The 17,681-nt window shown below is 33.5% G+C and overlaps 1 protein-coding gene across 6 annotated transcripts in view; it reads right to left on the bottom strand.

Annotated features, from left to right (window-relative positions):
• Nucleotides 1-5,640: 5,640 nt before the first annotated feature.
• LOC148956511 (uncharacterized) overlaps nucleotides 5,641-17,681 on the bottom strand; it is a 66,934-nt gene continuing 54,893 nt past the window's right edge. For all 6 annotated transcript variants that reach the window (XM_089095725.1, XM_089095737.1, XM_089095716.1 and 3 more), the window contains exons 2-4: nucleotides 16,869-17,115; nucleotides 15,132-15,706; nucleotides 5,641-6,681 (exon numbers count right to left, since the gene is read on the bottom strand). In XM_089095725.1, the coding sequence (XP_088951851.1) occupies nucleotides 6,476-6,681; nucleotides 15,132-15,706; nucleotides 16,869-17,115 (1,028 nt within the window). In that variant the 3' untranslated portion in view covers nucleotides 5,641-6,475. The remainder of the gene's footprint in view (nucleotides 6,682-15,131; nucleotides 15,707-16,868; nucleotides 17,116-17,681) is intronic.

The raw sequence follows: 17,681 nt of genomic DNA, 5'->3' as shown, positions 1-17,681 counted from the left end.
CTGATTCGTTAAAACTTCAAATGTCTTGTGGTCTGAACATGTGTTTATATAGGCATCAATCCAGGTTGTTAAAGAAAGCTCCTACACTGTGACAGTTGAAAGCAGTTGCCCGTCATAGGCTTGTACTTATTGGTGTTCTTACTGATAGAGTTTTAAGGCAATCCATAAAACCACGGTAATAATCTTTACCTGTAATTCCTCCACTGTTTCCATTACCTTTGCAGTTCCGTTATCCGGTACTTTTATGCTCTTAATAATGGCATAAGTGTATGCAAATTTACACGCTTCTAGGGGAATACATTCGAAAGCATATAAGCTATCGTTTTCAAGTAAGTTTTCAGTCTTTTTGCTTGTTCCTCTGTAAATATTGATCATGGGTTGTAACAGCGTGTAAGGAAATTTAGGTCCAGACTTTTTAGAGGGATATTCAGCTTCTCAATCTTTTTTTTTTATGTAGTCTTGCAGCGTTCCTCTAGGGACACCCATGGTACTTCCAGAGAATCCAACTGACTTCTTGTAGAATAAGACAGAAAAAACTGCTATTTTCTTTCCTTCTGGACCCCAGCCGCCTTTCTTTCTTTTCTCCTCTGTTTTACTTTTAAGCATTTTATCTTGAATGAAATTTAACAGAAAAAAAAGAACTTCAGTTCACCTACTGTTCTGACAGGATTAAACAACGCCAGAAATAACACAGTTTTGGGTATTAAGCTTGCCTTCAACCTTTAAATATGCTATTTACACAACTTTTACAAGCATAGCCCACCTTTGGACACCTTGGTACGGCATGCCGAATTTACCCTGGGTATTGTGGCCGAACATGGGAGTTCACTATCCCACAGGATGAAGAAATACTAACAGCAAACTGGTGAAGATGGCACGTCTCGGAAGCTGCCAAAAACAGGCAAATAATAGGAGAATACAGTGTGAGTTTACAACGCGAGTTTTCTAGTCTTCGTAATTAGGCGTAGGCTTTCAGACAAAATTGAACAAAATTCCAGAGTTAATCACTATAAAACCTGATCCAATCTGAAATTTTTGGTAAAAGAATTAATTAAGGTAATGACTTTTTAAAAATATACACTGCAATGTGCCAGAGCGTTTATAATCCACCAGAAGCCCCATAGGTTTTTGTATTGAAACTGTTTGCTTTTGCTAGACGTGGGCCCTATACCAATTTTAACATTTAATTTTGCCCAACTGTAAACTTTTGAGTTGAATTCTTAGAAGAAGCTGTAATCTAACCATAATGTGATTTGTGTCAAATCGTTTTTGTGGTGTTTATGTTTTCTGGAAATTGGAAGTAGGACAGTGGGTCTCTTATGTTATACTGTTGCAGGAAAAGTAGAACATGGAAAATGTTAAAGGCCGAGTTTTAGTGAAATACAGAATGACTAGTTTCTAAAGACCTATATTCAAAGGACCTCGGGAAGTATTAGTAAGATCCCTCCCCCTTCCATCACAGAAGCGGCTGCTCCCCCTACATAAGATGTTGCCTACGCCCATGAGGAGCAGCATTAAAATTTAAACGAACAGAAATTATTACGTATATGAGCAGGGTTGCTCCCTCATCAACACTTCGCTCTTCACGCTACAGTTTCTAAGCACTTTAAAAAAGTTACGTATTGTTCTTATTAAATTACCCTTGTGTTTCAGTAGTCGCTTTTAGATATTTGGGACAAATTTTAAACTTTAGCGTAAAGAGCGAGTTGTTTTGGAGGGGGCAACCCCCCTCATATGCGTAATAATCCTCCTTACTAACAGTTCATTACAGCGAACTGTTTGATTACCCATCAAAATCAAAACAGAAATCATTGAAATATTGATCGTTTTTTTTGCCTTACCAAAAGTAATTGTATTCGTAATTCTGTGCAGTTTCAATAAATGTAATTAAACAAAAAGAAAAGGTTTTTTAACCAAAGTAAGGAACACGTTTAAAACTTAAAAAAAATTTAAATTACTTTGTTTAGAAGGGGAACTGTCCCCTTCTCAACACCTTGCTCATTAAACAAAAGTTTTTTAGTGCCTTGAAAAATCTTTTTTTTCCAATTGCAAATTTTCTTTAAACATTTAGACAAAAGCCAAACTTCATGGTAAAGAATAAGGAGATAAGGAGAACACAGCCTCCTTCATATAAAGAATAATGTGTTCAAATAGGTTTCAAAACTGTTCCTTGCTTTCTGTTGAAAAGCTCTTTTTCTATTCAATTTCTGATTGTTTTCCAAATCCTACCCAAGCCTAACCAAGATAAGGTTTGAGGTACCAGTCCCTTAAATCCCCGGCTAATTGCTTTTAAAATGTGTAAACCAATATTATACGTTGATTAGTACCGTCCTACGTTTGAATTTGTAATTTCAAATAAAGTTTGAATATTCTTAAAAAATTGGCGATGAAGAGTAATTTTTGTAAAAAGTCCTTGTTAATATTAATACTAAATAGTTACAGTTAGATGAAAAGGAGTATTATTCTTTGTATGGATGGAAATTCTGTGAGACTTATGATCTTTTACATAACTGAAGCCATCACAACCTCTACAATAGTATTTTGTCATCGATACATACATTACATGCATTTTTGTAAATACACTGAAGTACTTCATATAAATAGAAAAATATTACCATTTAAAATTGCTAAAAACTAGATTCCCAGCAGAATTTGCCACCCCAAAGAAATTTCCTGTTGGGGCTGATGATAACCTGCCCTGCCTTTTCCACCTCTGTGCTGGTAGATCTGAGATTGTAATACTTTAGCTGTATAGAGAAACATTTTAATTAATTACCACCCCCTCTACCTCTTTCAACATTCATCTGAAGCCTCATGAAGAGTAAGCAATTTGTCCATTAAAATGTACTTTTTTAGGAATCTACCCTATCCCCACCTAAACAATGACGAACTCCCCCTCATTATAGCTGATATGCATTTACACACCACCAAACGTAGTCTAATTTCGTTACAAATAAAGTGTATTCACTTGGTTGAATCTAGTACTGCCACCGCGTGGCAGTACTTCTTTTGCAACTGGGAAGCCTAAGATATAGTAATTGGTACTTTTAAATAAATTAGCTTCTCATAGTTTTATATTGATTGCAAATCCGTCCTCTTCGGGGCAAAGTCGTAGTTTGGTGCCCTAATAAAATGACAGAAAAAAAAACTTTCCCCTGACCCAGCATGTTTGGTCACTTAAAAAAGAGCTTTAAATTTACGTTTGAATGAGCTCCCTTCCATTTATCTTGGACCTTCGCTTTAATATAATTACCCCTGGGAAAAAACAAATGTAATAAACAGGCATCGACGATGTTTCTTCTGAAAAACAATGCGAAACTCCACATTTTGAAGGTTGGAGCTTGAAACCTCTAAAGTAGGGTTCTCTGATATGATGTATCTAATAAAGGATTTTCAGTAAGATCGCTTGCTTTTTTGGAGGTGTTTCTCCTTTTTGTAAAAATCAGGCAAATTTTCGCAAATTTTTAGTTTTGGGTGGATAACAATAAACTGAAAGAATTTTATATATTTAGAATCAGCAGAAAAAGCCAATACTGTTGGTTTAGCAATTGTCATGAGAATTCCATTTTCAGTTTTGGTGAATATTGTCCCAATACAGTTTTTAATTCCAGTTTTTTATCCCAAACTATTTGATAAGATTCTCCTATGACGAATTTTTTTTGAACCTTATCATTTTATTTAGTTGAATAGACTAATAAAAAGAAAGATGGTCACTTTGACAGCTGGATAGTAAGTTTAAATTTTGTTTTTCTTTCGATATTCCGTAATTTTTAAATGTCTGAATGTATAAGGGATTTAAGTTCGAGGTTGATAATTGTTCTGTTATGAAAAAGGTACATTTTACATAGCCTGTATAAAATCAAAACGTGGTATCTATAAAGACAGGATGATTTTCGAGTATCTCTACTCTTTTTGTAAACAATTCCAAAGCGAAGGAAATTGCATAAAAACAAGTCTACATCTGTTATAATCAACGGAAGCAATAAATCTTTCTGTAATTTGTGTTTGAGTCTGATTTTCTTTTAATATTATATGCTTAATAATTCAATATATTATTGATTACATAAATTGATCCCTTTGCCAGGAATCTTGGATGTTTAAAATTTACTGGATTTTGTTTTATTTTGCATGCAATTTAATTGCTCTTTTTATTTGAGAGTTTTTTCCTAAGAGTATTCAAAATAAACTTATTCCTACAAAAAAGTTCTGAAATATATTCCTTGTCACCCAAATCGCCACTGCTATTTTGGCGTCTGCCCCCCTCCCCCTGGAATTTTTTTGCCGGCGCCCATGATTTTAGGGGTTTAGATTTTTTTTTTAACAAAACGGAGGTCTTAGATTTGAAAGGGTCAATTAACGCAGTTTGAACTATGCCTTCAAAGCCTGTTCGTCTGAATTTAGCTTTAGTCGACTAACCCGTAACGAACAAAAAGGCATAAACCTTCACACACCTGACATTGGAACAGTTAGCAGGGATCCAATAGGATTAGAACTTTTATAGAAGGCATGTTTAAAGCAATATATTCTCAGTTGAGGGTGAAAGCACTTCTAGAGGCGTGAGAAAGGATTTAAGAGAGTAGTTTTAGAAAGAATTGTGATATAGTCCTTATATATACCTTACAAGATGGTATTTAAAAAAAGGCAGATCAGGAAAAAAAATTTGGTATCCCAAAGGCATATTCTGAAAAATTTGCACTCAAACGAGTTTAGTTCCAGGATATTCGCTTAAAAGCGGTTGGATACAAACCAAGTATCAAGGAAGAAACAGTTAAAAGCCTGGCAAAACCTATAATGCGCTATTAGTAGCTGTATTAGCAGTTTCAAAACTAACATATTTCTACTGATTTTACTGATCAAGATCGACTTTAATGATAGCCTGATTGGACCATATTGACAGCCAGTTTACTGATCAGATTCTTTAAACAATAATTTTCAAAAATGATTTTTAAGTTTAGCTCTACCTCAAGGTTTCAAAATTTGTTTTCACATGGAGAGTCAACCAAAAGCTTTCACAAATTGTTCATAGTTGTCAATGAAAGGTTGTCGCATAAAAACTACTCCAATCCGAAAAGTAAGCGTAGGCCTACTTCACTTTCTAGGGATATGGTGATAAATTTGATGGCGATCAGTCTGTACTGACTTTCATACAGGCTGAACTCACTTTCACTAGGACAAATTAGTGCTAAAGCTAGGTTCTGACATGAATCAAATTCTGCGTCTGCAGCTGGATTCCACGTCATACCAATTCTATACAGAATAGGTTTCTATATAGTATCGGAATTGAAATTTTCGTTTCTCCAGGCGATAAAGCTGTGTTTGCAATAAATAAAACTTCTTGTTCGAAAGATTTTTCTGGGTGACAAAGTTTTGATTATAATGAATAAAAGCTCCCTATTTGAAACATGAACTATCGCATTGTACAATACTGAAAAAATATACTATCGACATTCTTTTTTAAGAAGGCATATAAACCAGTTATAATTTTTTCAATAAGCTTTCTGAGAAGATCTTGAGGAGTTTCACCTTCAATAAGACAAATCCTACGTTATCTCAGGACGGAAAGTCAGAAACTTGCTAGCATTTTAAACTTTTCTTACGATAAACAGAAAAACATTTTTTAGTCACTTTTATTTATTTTGAAACACTGAATTGAATTTCAATTTGTACTCTATGAGCCATTCAGAAGCCATTTCGACGAATTCCATTGTGGTATCGACAAGAAACCACATAAATGATTCTAGTTACAATTTCTGTATGCACTACACAATTGAATGAACGAGAAATTCAACTGTGTGTCGGAAAACAACTTTCTCTGTTTGAATTTTCCTACTATGCGGAGACTAAAAATGCTTTCACTGTTCCATTAGTGATATTCCCATAAGGAGTAAGAATTAGAAAGAAGAAATAATTTAAGTAGGAGTAATAATTAGGTAAAAAAAAGCAGGAGTTATAATTAGGAGTAAGAAAATTTTGAAAAGGGAATTCTAACAAATTTTATGGACATCACTTTGACTGTACCAATAACGGATTTTTAAATAAGTCCTCTATACTAAACACATAAACGGACATGTAAAAGACTCAAAAACTTTCTTCCATGGATCACCAACGTGCTCTCATTTGGAGTTTTCCCCGTTGTTTGTTTTGTAGAGTTCATCAGTTTTGCTTCTAAACAGCCCAAATAGTAAAATTAGAAACTAAACAATTATTAAGAAAGACAGATTCAAATATAACTATCTAACAATAATACATAATCATAGGTTCAAAGTTCGGTGGGTACCATCGCATAGTTCTTTTTCTTTTCAATAAACTGTGTGAAAATTTATGAACAGAAGTGTCGAAAAAGTAGGAAACCATTGTTTCGCTTTGTCCTAGCCGACTGGGCGACTTCATAGTGGAATTGCACAAATCATTTTTTGTACCATATCTATAGAGGCTCTAGATAGCCGAAATAAGCCCAACCCAGAGGACATTAGAATTAAGATGAGTTGAGTGAAGTTTTTCTCTTTTTATGAAGTGAGACAATTCCAAATTTCTTCACGTAATCTTGGAGACTGCTCTTTGGCATGGAAAACTTCAAAGCTACTTCCCTGATACTGTGTCCTTTTTGTATTTCGTTCAATGCAGCTGCAATCATGCTTTTATTGTACTTAGATTTCCAATGTCCCCCATTTGTTTCATTGTCTAAAAATGAAAATTTCTACTGTAACTTAAATAAAATATTTCGTAGCTGGAACAAAGTTAATATGAATCAGAGTTCAATGAAAAAACAAAGAAGGCTGGAAACTCAAGCTATTCCTATGGAAACCATCTGTGAGCACCCCGTCTGTTACAACGACATTGCAGGAGCGATTTAGCTTCATACACTTTCTATATTGCAACTGAGAGCCACTGCACTACTTGTTACGGTAATATTTTTGTAGTATCCTACAAGAGTTTTCTAAAATTCCATAAGGGCTAATTAAGCACTTCATACGCAGCCAATGCATGTAGCAGAGTCCAGAAATAAAAAATTCTTGTCCTTCCAGGTTGCGTCTTTTCTGTTTGGAAGTTCTCCATTTGTGAGTAAACAGTCGTAATTTTTGTGTTTAAGTAATTTGGTAAATTATTCAATACTGTCTTTTGGGACTTAATATTAACACCAGGCACGTAAAGAAAAATTTGCTTTTCTCCAGACGACAAAGCTATGTTTGTAATAAATAAAACTTTTCGTTTGAAAGATTTTTATGGGTGACAAAGTTTTGCTTATAATGAATAAAAGCTCCCTGTTTGAAACATGAACTATCTGATCGTACAATATCGAAAATATATACTATCAACATTCTTTTTTAAGTAGCTATATAAACCAGTTATATTTTTTTCAATAAGCTTTCTGAGAAGATTTTGCGGAGTTTCACTTTCAATCAGACAAATCCTACCTTCTCTGAGAACGGAAAGACAAAAACTTGCTAGCATTTTAAACATTTCCTACGGTAAACAGAAAAACATTTTTTAGTCACTTTTATTTATTTTGTAACACTGAATTGAACTTCAATTTGAACTTCATGGCCCATTCAGAAGCCATGTCGATGAATTCCATTGTGATATCGACAAGAAACCACATAAATTATTCTAGTTACAATTTCTGTATATACAACACACAGTTAAATGAACACGAATTTCAACTGTGTGTCGGAAAACAACTTTCTCTGTTTGAAAAGTTTCCTACTATGTGGAGACTAAAAATGCCTTCACTGATCCTTTAGTGATATTAATTAGTGACATCGTGGTGGCAACCGGCAAGCACGATCGGCCGTTAACCGAAAGGTTGGTGGTTCAAGGCCACCCGGGGAGGATATCCTTTAGTGTAATTCAGCCATCAATAAAACCATTATACCGATGATAAACACAAAGTTCCCATTTACAATATCGATCCTTCATGTAACTATACAATTATAACGTCATTCATCAAGCTTGTACACGAACATGCAGTTTTTTTTGTCAAAATTGATTCTATTTTTAAAACTATTTTATTTATTTTACTTAACAAGTGCTGCCATCTATTTTAATTTAAGGGTAGATGGCAGCATAACTGATTTTTACCTCCAGCCGGGTACCTGCAGCCAACCTACAATACCGAACTTGAATACAGTTATTTAAAAAACGGGTAGCATTGTAGGCCGGCTGCGGGTACCGAAGAGGGTAAAAAAATACTTGTGCTGCCATCTATATATAAATTGAAATAGATGGTAGCATTAGATTAGTAAAAAACTGCCATCTATGACTATAAATGAATAGAAGGCAGCAAATAAAATATTTGAAGTGCGCCTAAAAGTAGCGTCTCTGTCTGAAAATTCCTCTTGCATCTCTGTCTTTTGAATAGATATTCTAAATGATAGAATTGGCGGAGGTTCACTTAGCGTGGTCTGCTACACTAAATGAGCCTAAATTCAATGCAGTTATTTGAAAAAGGGTATGATATTAGGTTGGCTGCAGGTACCCGGGTGAAGGTACAAAATCCGTTCTGCTGACATCTATATCTAAATTAAAATAGATGGCAGCTCTTGGGCTATTAAAAAGTATTGCCATCTGTGACGATAAATTAATAAATACCGCAAATGAAATATTTGAAGTGCGCCTGGTAGTAGTAAAAAATAGTAAAAAAAATATTGGAAACATAGCAAAGTAATTCAATGAAATATTTTTATTGAAATAATGGCACGTACAATACTACATGTTATTGATATCATAATAAAAAATTTGAATGCTTTGAGTCAGCTCCAGAAATAAAACATGATGTTTTATCTTGACTCTTAACGTTCACTGATGCTTTGCTTTTCGCTGAATTATCTTTAATTTTCTTGGCGATATTATATGCTAATGCCATTTTTATTTTACTTGCGATTTCATTGTCTATTACAACACCATTTTTACAAAGGTAAAAGTTGCGACATGTAGACAGGATATGGTTTATAATATTGGTGGAGCGATAGACTCTTCTTTTTCCCTTTTTCTTCGGTTGAATGCTAATACCCCAAAGGTGGCGATAAAATCCATCAACAAATAATGTGTTACCAGAAACATAAGCCAAAAATTACCCCTCGTCATCCGCTATCAGTTTCAGGCTTGCATTCTCTTTGAGCGCTATCATCTCTGGAAATGTTACTCTCTCATATCCACCATCATAAGTGTTGAATTTTTTTGGTACTCCAAAGAAATCTAATCTCTCACTGTCATGACAACGCACACATACACTTCCAATAGTGTTACCACTAGTACTTTTTTCATAGTTCAATTGTTTGTCCTTGTCAACATTCAATGCTACAACAACTTTATCGTGAACACGAACTTTCTTGAAATATTTCATCGTAACTTAAAAAAAATAAAATGCAACTGTTAATCCTTCCAATGAACGAAAAATACTGTTCAAAAAAATATGATAAACTAAGTATTTTCAATGACCAACCATAGAGTACCATGGAAGGAAGGGTGCAGCCGCATAAAAAAAAAAAAAAAAAAAAAACATGTTAACCAATGATTACAATGGATTACAATGAATTTTTGTATGCCTTTTATATGAAGCTTCTTTATCATTTCTCAAAGAACGTGAAGAATTCCTGTAGGGTGACTCCACTTTTCTTGATCTTTTATTTTGCTAGTCGTGATCCCTTTCTAATACACTGTACCTCCTTTTCCAAGACTTTTGTTGTGCTTTCGAGTTTTCTTGGGGTAGTAAGGGTATCCTTTCCTCTATTAATTTCTTACTTGACCAATCTAACACTGAGTTTCTTTCCATTCTAGTTGTTTTCGTTTCATTCACTCTCCTCATGATTTCCACTTTCCACGTGTTCTAAAGTAGCTGCATTAGACTCATTATAACTGATGAAGTTATGATAATAGCCTTTAAAGATGCTACAATCGCAGTAAAAAGATATTTTATTTCAAAATTTTCATCCATCTTAGTTTAGTTTGAAACTAGCAAAGCGAATCCTTCTGGTAACAGACTCTCTGAAACATGCTACTGAAATGACGATGGGTTCTCCTAATATAGATAAAACCCTGAAAATTCCAATTGAAATGTCTGTGACTTTTTGAAAAAAAAATTCAGTTCGCATCTTTCCAGCTTAGGATAAAAGATATTCTGTTCATCTATCTCAGACTCCTGGTTAAGAGGGGAGGGTATACCTAGAGTAGGATTTTACTTATGAACTAGAACAATTCTAAAGAATAAACACGGGTTAAATTTAAAGACATTTATTGCTTAGACATATTAAAAATTTTTTTTGAAAAACACATGTTTACATAAAAATAATACTTAAAATTCACTGTTAAACATCCACAAACAAGGATCCCATGATATAGAATAGTTTTTACCGTGTCTTATACACTTATCGCGATCAGGTATCTCCCTAGGTATCTACTGCGCGAACAACGTAACCTCGTGTTTAGGGCGGTGATAATTCCCTTCACATTTCGGACATCTAAATTCTTCTAAATTAAAAAGTGGAATTCTAGGGTCACAGTTTTGAATTAAAACTATCTGTAGGTATGTTACCCTTTACGTACAGTGCTTCAACCCAAAAAAAACGTGAAAATTTCACTGAATTCTTCCTGAGCATTTCACAGTTCTTGACCACTTTTATTATGTGATGTAATCACTCTGTCTTAGAATCCCAGCCTGTTTATATGGCGTAATGTAGCACTCCACAAGCTTTTATCATGCTCGAACATATTATAGTTCACTTTCCAATGATAACAGCCAATTTTTTCGAGTTCCATAGACAATAACAAAAATGCGCATTAAAAAATAAAACCGAGAAATTATTTTTTCCAGCCTATAAATTATATGCCATATAGTTCTCTTATCTTGGAAGCTACTACTTTAGTATTTGAGCAGAGAAGAACTTAATAAAACTTTTATACCTTTGCTCTAAGTTAAAAAGACTTATTTCGCAATAGCGAAAGTAGTAGTTAATTGTACTACTAGAAGTACTTTATCAAACTTTTATTCCTTTGCTCAAGGTAAAAAGACTTGTTTCGCAATAGCAAAAGTAGTAGTAGTTCATTGACCACCATAGAATCCAAGCACTTAAGGTTTAAATCATTGTGCAACTAACATTCATAGCAAGAGACATCGATTGTGCAATAGTCCGTTGACTCCAATAGTTGCACAGCTGGTTTCTTTTTCCTATGGCTAGGGGGAGGAGTCGTAAAACCGTCGGAATTCATTGTGGGGAGGAGTCATAAAACCTGTAGAATTCTTTGCGGGGACGAGTCATATAACTCTCGGTATCTATTGTATGCAAATGGAGTGTGAAAATTGTTACGTAAATTAGCTTGTAAAATATTACATGTTTGTTAATATCATCATAAAATAATTTGAATGTTTCGAACTCGTTCCACAAACTGATACAACATGTTCTCTCTTGACATGACACTTATTCCATTTCCGGGGCATACACAACTTTTAGCATGGTTTCAGTCACATGTTCAATATGTATTTTATTATTGGTATTATTGCGCTAGTCAGAAATGAAGTTCTTCATGACATTATTTTTAACTTCAAAATGTTTTTTTCTTTGTGGCGTTTTTTTTAACTGCGAGATGTCTTATTTTTAAGTCCAGGACGTTTTTGTTTCAACTTACACATTTTTTTAACTTCAAAATATTTTTTTCTTCGTGAAGTTTTTTTTAAATTCGAGATGTTTTTTTTTACTCCGAGACGTTTTTGTTTTAACTTCGAAATGTTTTTTTCAAGGTATTTTTTTACTTCGAGATATTTTGTTTTAACTTTGAGATATTTTTTTCGAGACGCTTTTTTCTTCAAAACGTTTTTTTATTTTGAAATGTTTTTTTACTTCGAGACTTTTTTATTTCTTCGGGACGTTTTGTTTTAATTTCGAGATGTTTTTTTTTACTTTGAAACGTTTTTGTTTTAACTTTGAGACCGTTTTTTCTTCATTACATTTTTGTTTTAAAATTGCAACGTTATTTAAGCAGAGAAGTACTTCATCAAACGTTTATACCTTTGCTCAAGGTTAAAAAGACTTGTTCCGTGAAGTTTTTTTTAACTTCAAGATTTTTTTTTTTTAGTCCGAGACGTTTTTGTTTTAACTTAGACACGTTTTTTTTCAAGGTATTTTTTTTACTTCGAGATATTTTTATTTTAACTTTGAAATGTTTTTTTTTCGAGACACTTTTTTCTTCAAGACGTTTTTTTTAAATTTTTAAATGTTTTTTTTTTACTTCGAGACGTTTTTATTTCTTCGTTACGTTTTGTTTTAACTTAGAGACTTTTTTTTACTTTTAGAAGTTTTTGTTTTAACTTTGAGACCGTTTTTTTTCTTCGTGACGTTTTTGTTTTAAAATTGGGACGTTATTTAAGCAGAGAAGTACTTCAAAAAACTTTTATACCTTTGCTCAACGTTGTTGAGCAAACGAAACTTGTTTCGCGAAAGCGAAAGTAGTAGTTCATTGCAAAACTAGAAGTACATCATCAAATTCTTTTGTTGAAATCAGAGAGAGGATATGAAGGAATGATAATTCGTTAAAGTAATGCTCTATATGTCTTGCAAAGTAACGCCCTATGTGTGTTGTTAAAGTAATGCTGTATCTGCATCATGAAAGTAATGCCCTATGTGTGTCGTTTAAGTAACGCCCTATGTGTGTCGTGAAAGTTATGCCCCATGAGGATTATGAAACATGTTAACAAAATACTACTAATATTTCTGAAATCACCAGAAAATGCTTATTGACAAACTTTAGTGAAAGATCTAACCTTATATGGTATACCAGATAAATAAATTGAAGTAGTTACTACTATGTAAAAGAACAACATAGCTGAGGTTAAGGTAAGAAATGAGGTTAGTAGCAGTATTTTTTTTAATCAGAAGATAAGCATGGTTATCTTCTATACTCGTGTACATGGATCCGTAGGATGAACTTTGTCCTAAGGAACACAGCAAATGCTTTGGGAGAGCATTGAAGTAAAACACTCCTAGACTTAGAATAAGCTGATGATTTGAGTGTCCTAGATAAAAATATTAACAAAACGAAAGATTTTTTGGAGGTTTTAAGAGTTCAAGGTACAAGAATAGGGTTGAAAATTTATGTTAAGAAAACTAAATTCTTTTGACTGGGAATAAATGAAGTTGAAGAGGTTATGCTGTGTAATGAGAAGCTAAATTAAGCAGATAGGTTCACTGACCTGGGTAAAATTATTAGTAAGGATTTATGTCTTCATGCAGTGAAGACATAAAAACAGAATAGACAAGGCCGAGGTTTTTTTTACAATTGGAAAAAATTGGGAAAACAAGTCTGCAAAACCAAGATTAGCACATTGGAATCTACAGTGATGACAGTGGTCAATTATGGTTCTGAACCATGGATGCTTCAAAAGACAAAAGGGGGTTCTCTTATATGTTTTCCAGAGGAATTGTCAACAAATTCTTTTGATTACCCATCCGACTGACTGGTATTCCGAACAGCAAGCTGTACAAAGAATATGATCCTATTCCACTTTCTACGGCTACAACGAGAGAAAGATTGGGATGACTAGGAAACATTCTATAAATGAAGGATGAGATACTGCCAAAGATCATCCTTTTCAGCCAACCATCTAGGGCCAAGTAAAAAGCAGGTTGTCCCTGAATAGGATGGAAGAGGTCATAAGAAATGATTTAAAGAAAACTGGGACTTCCTGGTAGGGTGTAAAGAAGGAAGCTTAAAATATACTGACATGGATAATTGTGCACCGCTGCGGTGGCTACAGGCAGCTTGGTGGTGCAGAGTTGTTAGTAGTATAGGTTGGATATTAAATTTAAAATTGCATATCGTCACTTTCAAACATCTTATAAGATCTTGGTCGAGCAATCCTATAAGTTCCAAATTTCCTACAGGCACTATTGAGATGCAAGATTTTGGGTATAGATTCCAAGACTGATTATCCAGCCTATTCCCTAGTTTTAGAGTATATTAATCATGTGAGACTAGCAAAAAGAGTTTGTCCAATATAGTTTCCATGAAAAATTTCTGTTAGAAACAGAACAGAAACAGGCACATGAGTGTCTGGTAGTACATCCAATCTATTTTTCATGAGAACTACTGGAATTGCAGACATTGCAGACCTGAAGACATTGCAGAAATGGTTTATCATGGTAGCAAGGAGACTAGAACCGTAATTTGCACGGCTTGAACTCTTGCATATACCCTGTTTTGCTTAGGTTATAATTTGTTGAAAACTAAGCCAGAACGTTTTTAGCTAAAATCCGAAAGATTCAACATGAAAAGAAACTGACCGTTTTTCTAACCGTTCAGCTATTGCTGATTCAAAATGAACTGATTATACTAAGACTTGAGCTGCCACTCAGACAAAAAAAAATGTCAAGTAGGCTAGTAGTTTCTTGAAATTGTATTCCTTCTTTATAATCATTCAGGTTTTATCGAGGAAACTATATCGAAATAGTCACTGCTAACTTGAGAAAAGCTTCTTGTTTCAAGTAATAAAAAAAAAATCATCAACAGTTTTTTTTTCGGCCAATTTTAGGTATTTTAGCGGCCCAACTGTGACAAAAGAGCTTTTTTACTCTCCTTTTCTATGCGATGACATTAAACTATAGAGAAAAAAAAAGAAAAACTAATTTTTCAGCATTGTCAGGTATTCCTTTAAATGCAGAAATCATATTTTATGTCTAATACTGACTTAAATACACAATATAATAGTAAAATAGCACTTGCAACATCTGTTTAGCCCAAACCTCAAGAACAATTTACAAAAATTTTAGGATTTTCTCAAGGGATAAAGCCTAAAGTGCTGAATTTAGATTTTACTGCAAGAACTTTATTAGTAAGTTTCATTTACAGAAAAACACGGTTATTAATATCCATTACGTTAATGAGCCAAAATTTATGGATCGAGTTGGAATTTGTCCAAGAATTGGAAACAACTCACAAACTAGCTCAAAAACATATTCAGCGTACAATGTATAAGCTAAAACAACTTAAAAAACACTTTTTTTCATCAATGCATCTATTTTCCATTTTTTATGGGGCAACAATTTTATTCCCAAACTAATTTACTTAAAAAGACAATTGGTTTAGTTTTAATGGAAATCCACAAGAGTTAATATAAGCCGAATAAAGTAAATCAGTTTTACCTTTTTTCTCCTTTTGGGTTTTAGTGCGGCGTCTTAAGACAGATTTCTTAGATGCAACTCGAATTTCAGAACTGGCTTTAGATTCCATGTTGTCAACAAAAGTGGCAGCGTCATCATTTATAATTTTATTGACCATATCTCTCTGACCATTTCCATGCCCGAGCAAAGTAGACAATGTTCTTTTCCGAACTAGATTAAAATCTAGATCGTCACTAAAATTTGTCTTTCGAGTCCTTTTCTGGCCATCGATATTGACTTTACTAATGTCTTGTTGCAATCTTTGAGCCACAAGTTCTTCTTTGCCATATCCTTTTTCATTAATAGGCTGGTCAGTAATGCTGTCTACCGTGATTACATCACAGGTTGTTTTCCTTTCTCTACCATGAATTTTTGAAACAAATTCCTTCCTTGAAAAATTTGAGTTTGGGTTTTTTAATTTAAGTTTTACAATTTCACTTTGACCAAATGATATCATGAATGTTTTCGCTACTGATTTCAGCTCATCTATTTCTGAGTTTGTGATTTTTGTTATTCCTAAGTAGATTAACTCAATCAAATGCTGGAAGGTACTCAGCCTGAAAAAGTATAATGACCCAAATTAGACAGGGAAAGTTTATAACTAATCTTTTGGCATTTTATTAACAAAATTAAAATATTGTAATGTTCTTGCATTAAATAACAAACTTTATATTCAACAGTAAAGTAAATATTGCCACAATGCCACTGTAATCTTTGTCTGGCATCTTAATTGTTAGTTGTTTTTCTTCTTTTTCTTTTTATCTCAAAATGTGAAAGACTTAATTAACTTTATTTTAGCATTTAAGCACAAAAAACATTCTTCAAAAAAATTACAGGCAACATTAAAATTCAAAACGACGAAAAATCACCCTGTATGGGAGGGCCCACCGACCCTCAACCCTCCACGTTTTACACTTAATTTTAACTATTGCTTAACTAAAAGCATTTTGAACAGCAAAAAAAATATTCAGTTGGTGATTACAAGTGTCTTATTCATCGATTGTCCTTCAATACATTTGAACTGAAAATTGTACAGCTGAAAACATTGTGAGCACCCCCTTCCCCCTGATATACAGAAAAAATTCTTTGTTTTGAGTTTCAAAGTTGCTCTTTATTTTCAATTGAATAAAAAAAAAATTATATGTATTTTGAACATTATTCTTAGAATACTCTAAATAGTTAGAATACTCTAAATAGCCTTTTGCATTAGAAAAAGTCCTTTCGTCTTCAATATCAAGTCATGTTTGGTCATGATAGAACCCCTAGTCAAAACAGCTAGGTTTTGGATATAGTTTCTCCTGTCTCACCTTTATGATTCAATTTAACGGCCAGTTTTTTCATTTAAAATTAGTCATTCTCATAAGTTGGGCTGTTGAATCAAAGTATCTTTTCAAAAACCCAAGTTAAATTTGATCATACTATTTGCAAAATCTAGAGTTCAACATTGAATAACATGGATCCCTATTTCAAGGATTCCTATAAAGATTCTTTTCATATACAATGAGCTATTCGTTATAGCTTTGTGGCTTTGCTCCAGTACACTGTTGCATCATTTTTGGAAACATTTTATGTCAACCTTTTTTACTTGAATGGTAAGCCTGAAATCCTATTTTGGCAGAAATTAGACTTGGTTAGAAGCAAAACAGTATGCAATTTTTAGCATGATAAAAACACATAATGTATTAGCCCAAAGAAACAGAAAAAGTACATCAAGTATACCTGACATCAGGACAGCTAAAATGCAGTTCAGATCCTAGAGGTGAGTTGCTTGTGAGCTTACAAAGCAAAGGACTTTTTGGGCATAAAACAAGTTTGTGACATCTCAAGCTTCCCTCCGCAAAATGAAATACCATATCAGTATCTTCACCAAAAATCCTCTCTGTCAGAATGTTTGATAAATTTTCACTGCTATAGTCATTTCGAAGCTTAAGTATAGGACCAGGAATGAAAGTCATTTTTTCATTCACTAGAATAAAAAATAAGACTTTAAAATGTTTATTTTCCCTCTAGACACATAAAAAACTATTCATGACAGTAAAGAATGGGAATATAGACAAATTAAAACTACTTTAAGTGCGATATGGAATTTTCTCATATTCATTGTCGTAATCATAATGTATCCTATTACTATATTGAGCCAACTTAAAATATAACCATACATACATTTTTCAACAAAATACGAGATCAATCTGCTCTCCTATGTGGTTTTTGCACTATAGGTCAGGCATAATTGCAGTAATAGCTGCAAACTAGTAAAGAGCACAACCTAACCCATAATAACGAGAAGTTTAAAAGCGCATTTTGGAAAAATAGAACTGTCTAAGAAGAAAGAATTACCGTTTGAATCTGATTCAGGAACAAAATCTATTATTTCGCTTAATCTTAATAGTAAAAGTAGATTTCAAAAACTAAATTACATGAATTTCGAAAGAGCCAAAAACCCCTTTAAAATAGCGTCAGATTGAAATGAAAATTGCAGTATTTGAATCATCATGGTCAGAAACCAACCACAGTAAAATGGCAGTCCTCCAC

The sequence above is a fragment of the Artemia sp. Qi Xiang Cuo genome, chromosome 1, assembly GCF_049724085.1.
Source record: "Artemia sp. Qi Xiang Cuo chromosome 1, ASM4972408v1, whole genome shotgun sequence".
In the NCBI taxonomy this organism is placed as follows: domain Eukaryota; kingdom Metazoa; phylum Arthropoda; class Branchiopoda; order Anostraca; family Artemiidae; genus Artemia; species Artemia sp. Qi Xiang Cuo.
This window is presented reverse-complemented; position numbering and strand designations above follow the sequence as displayed.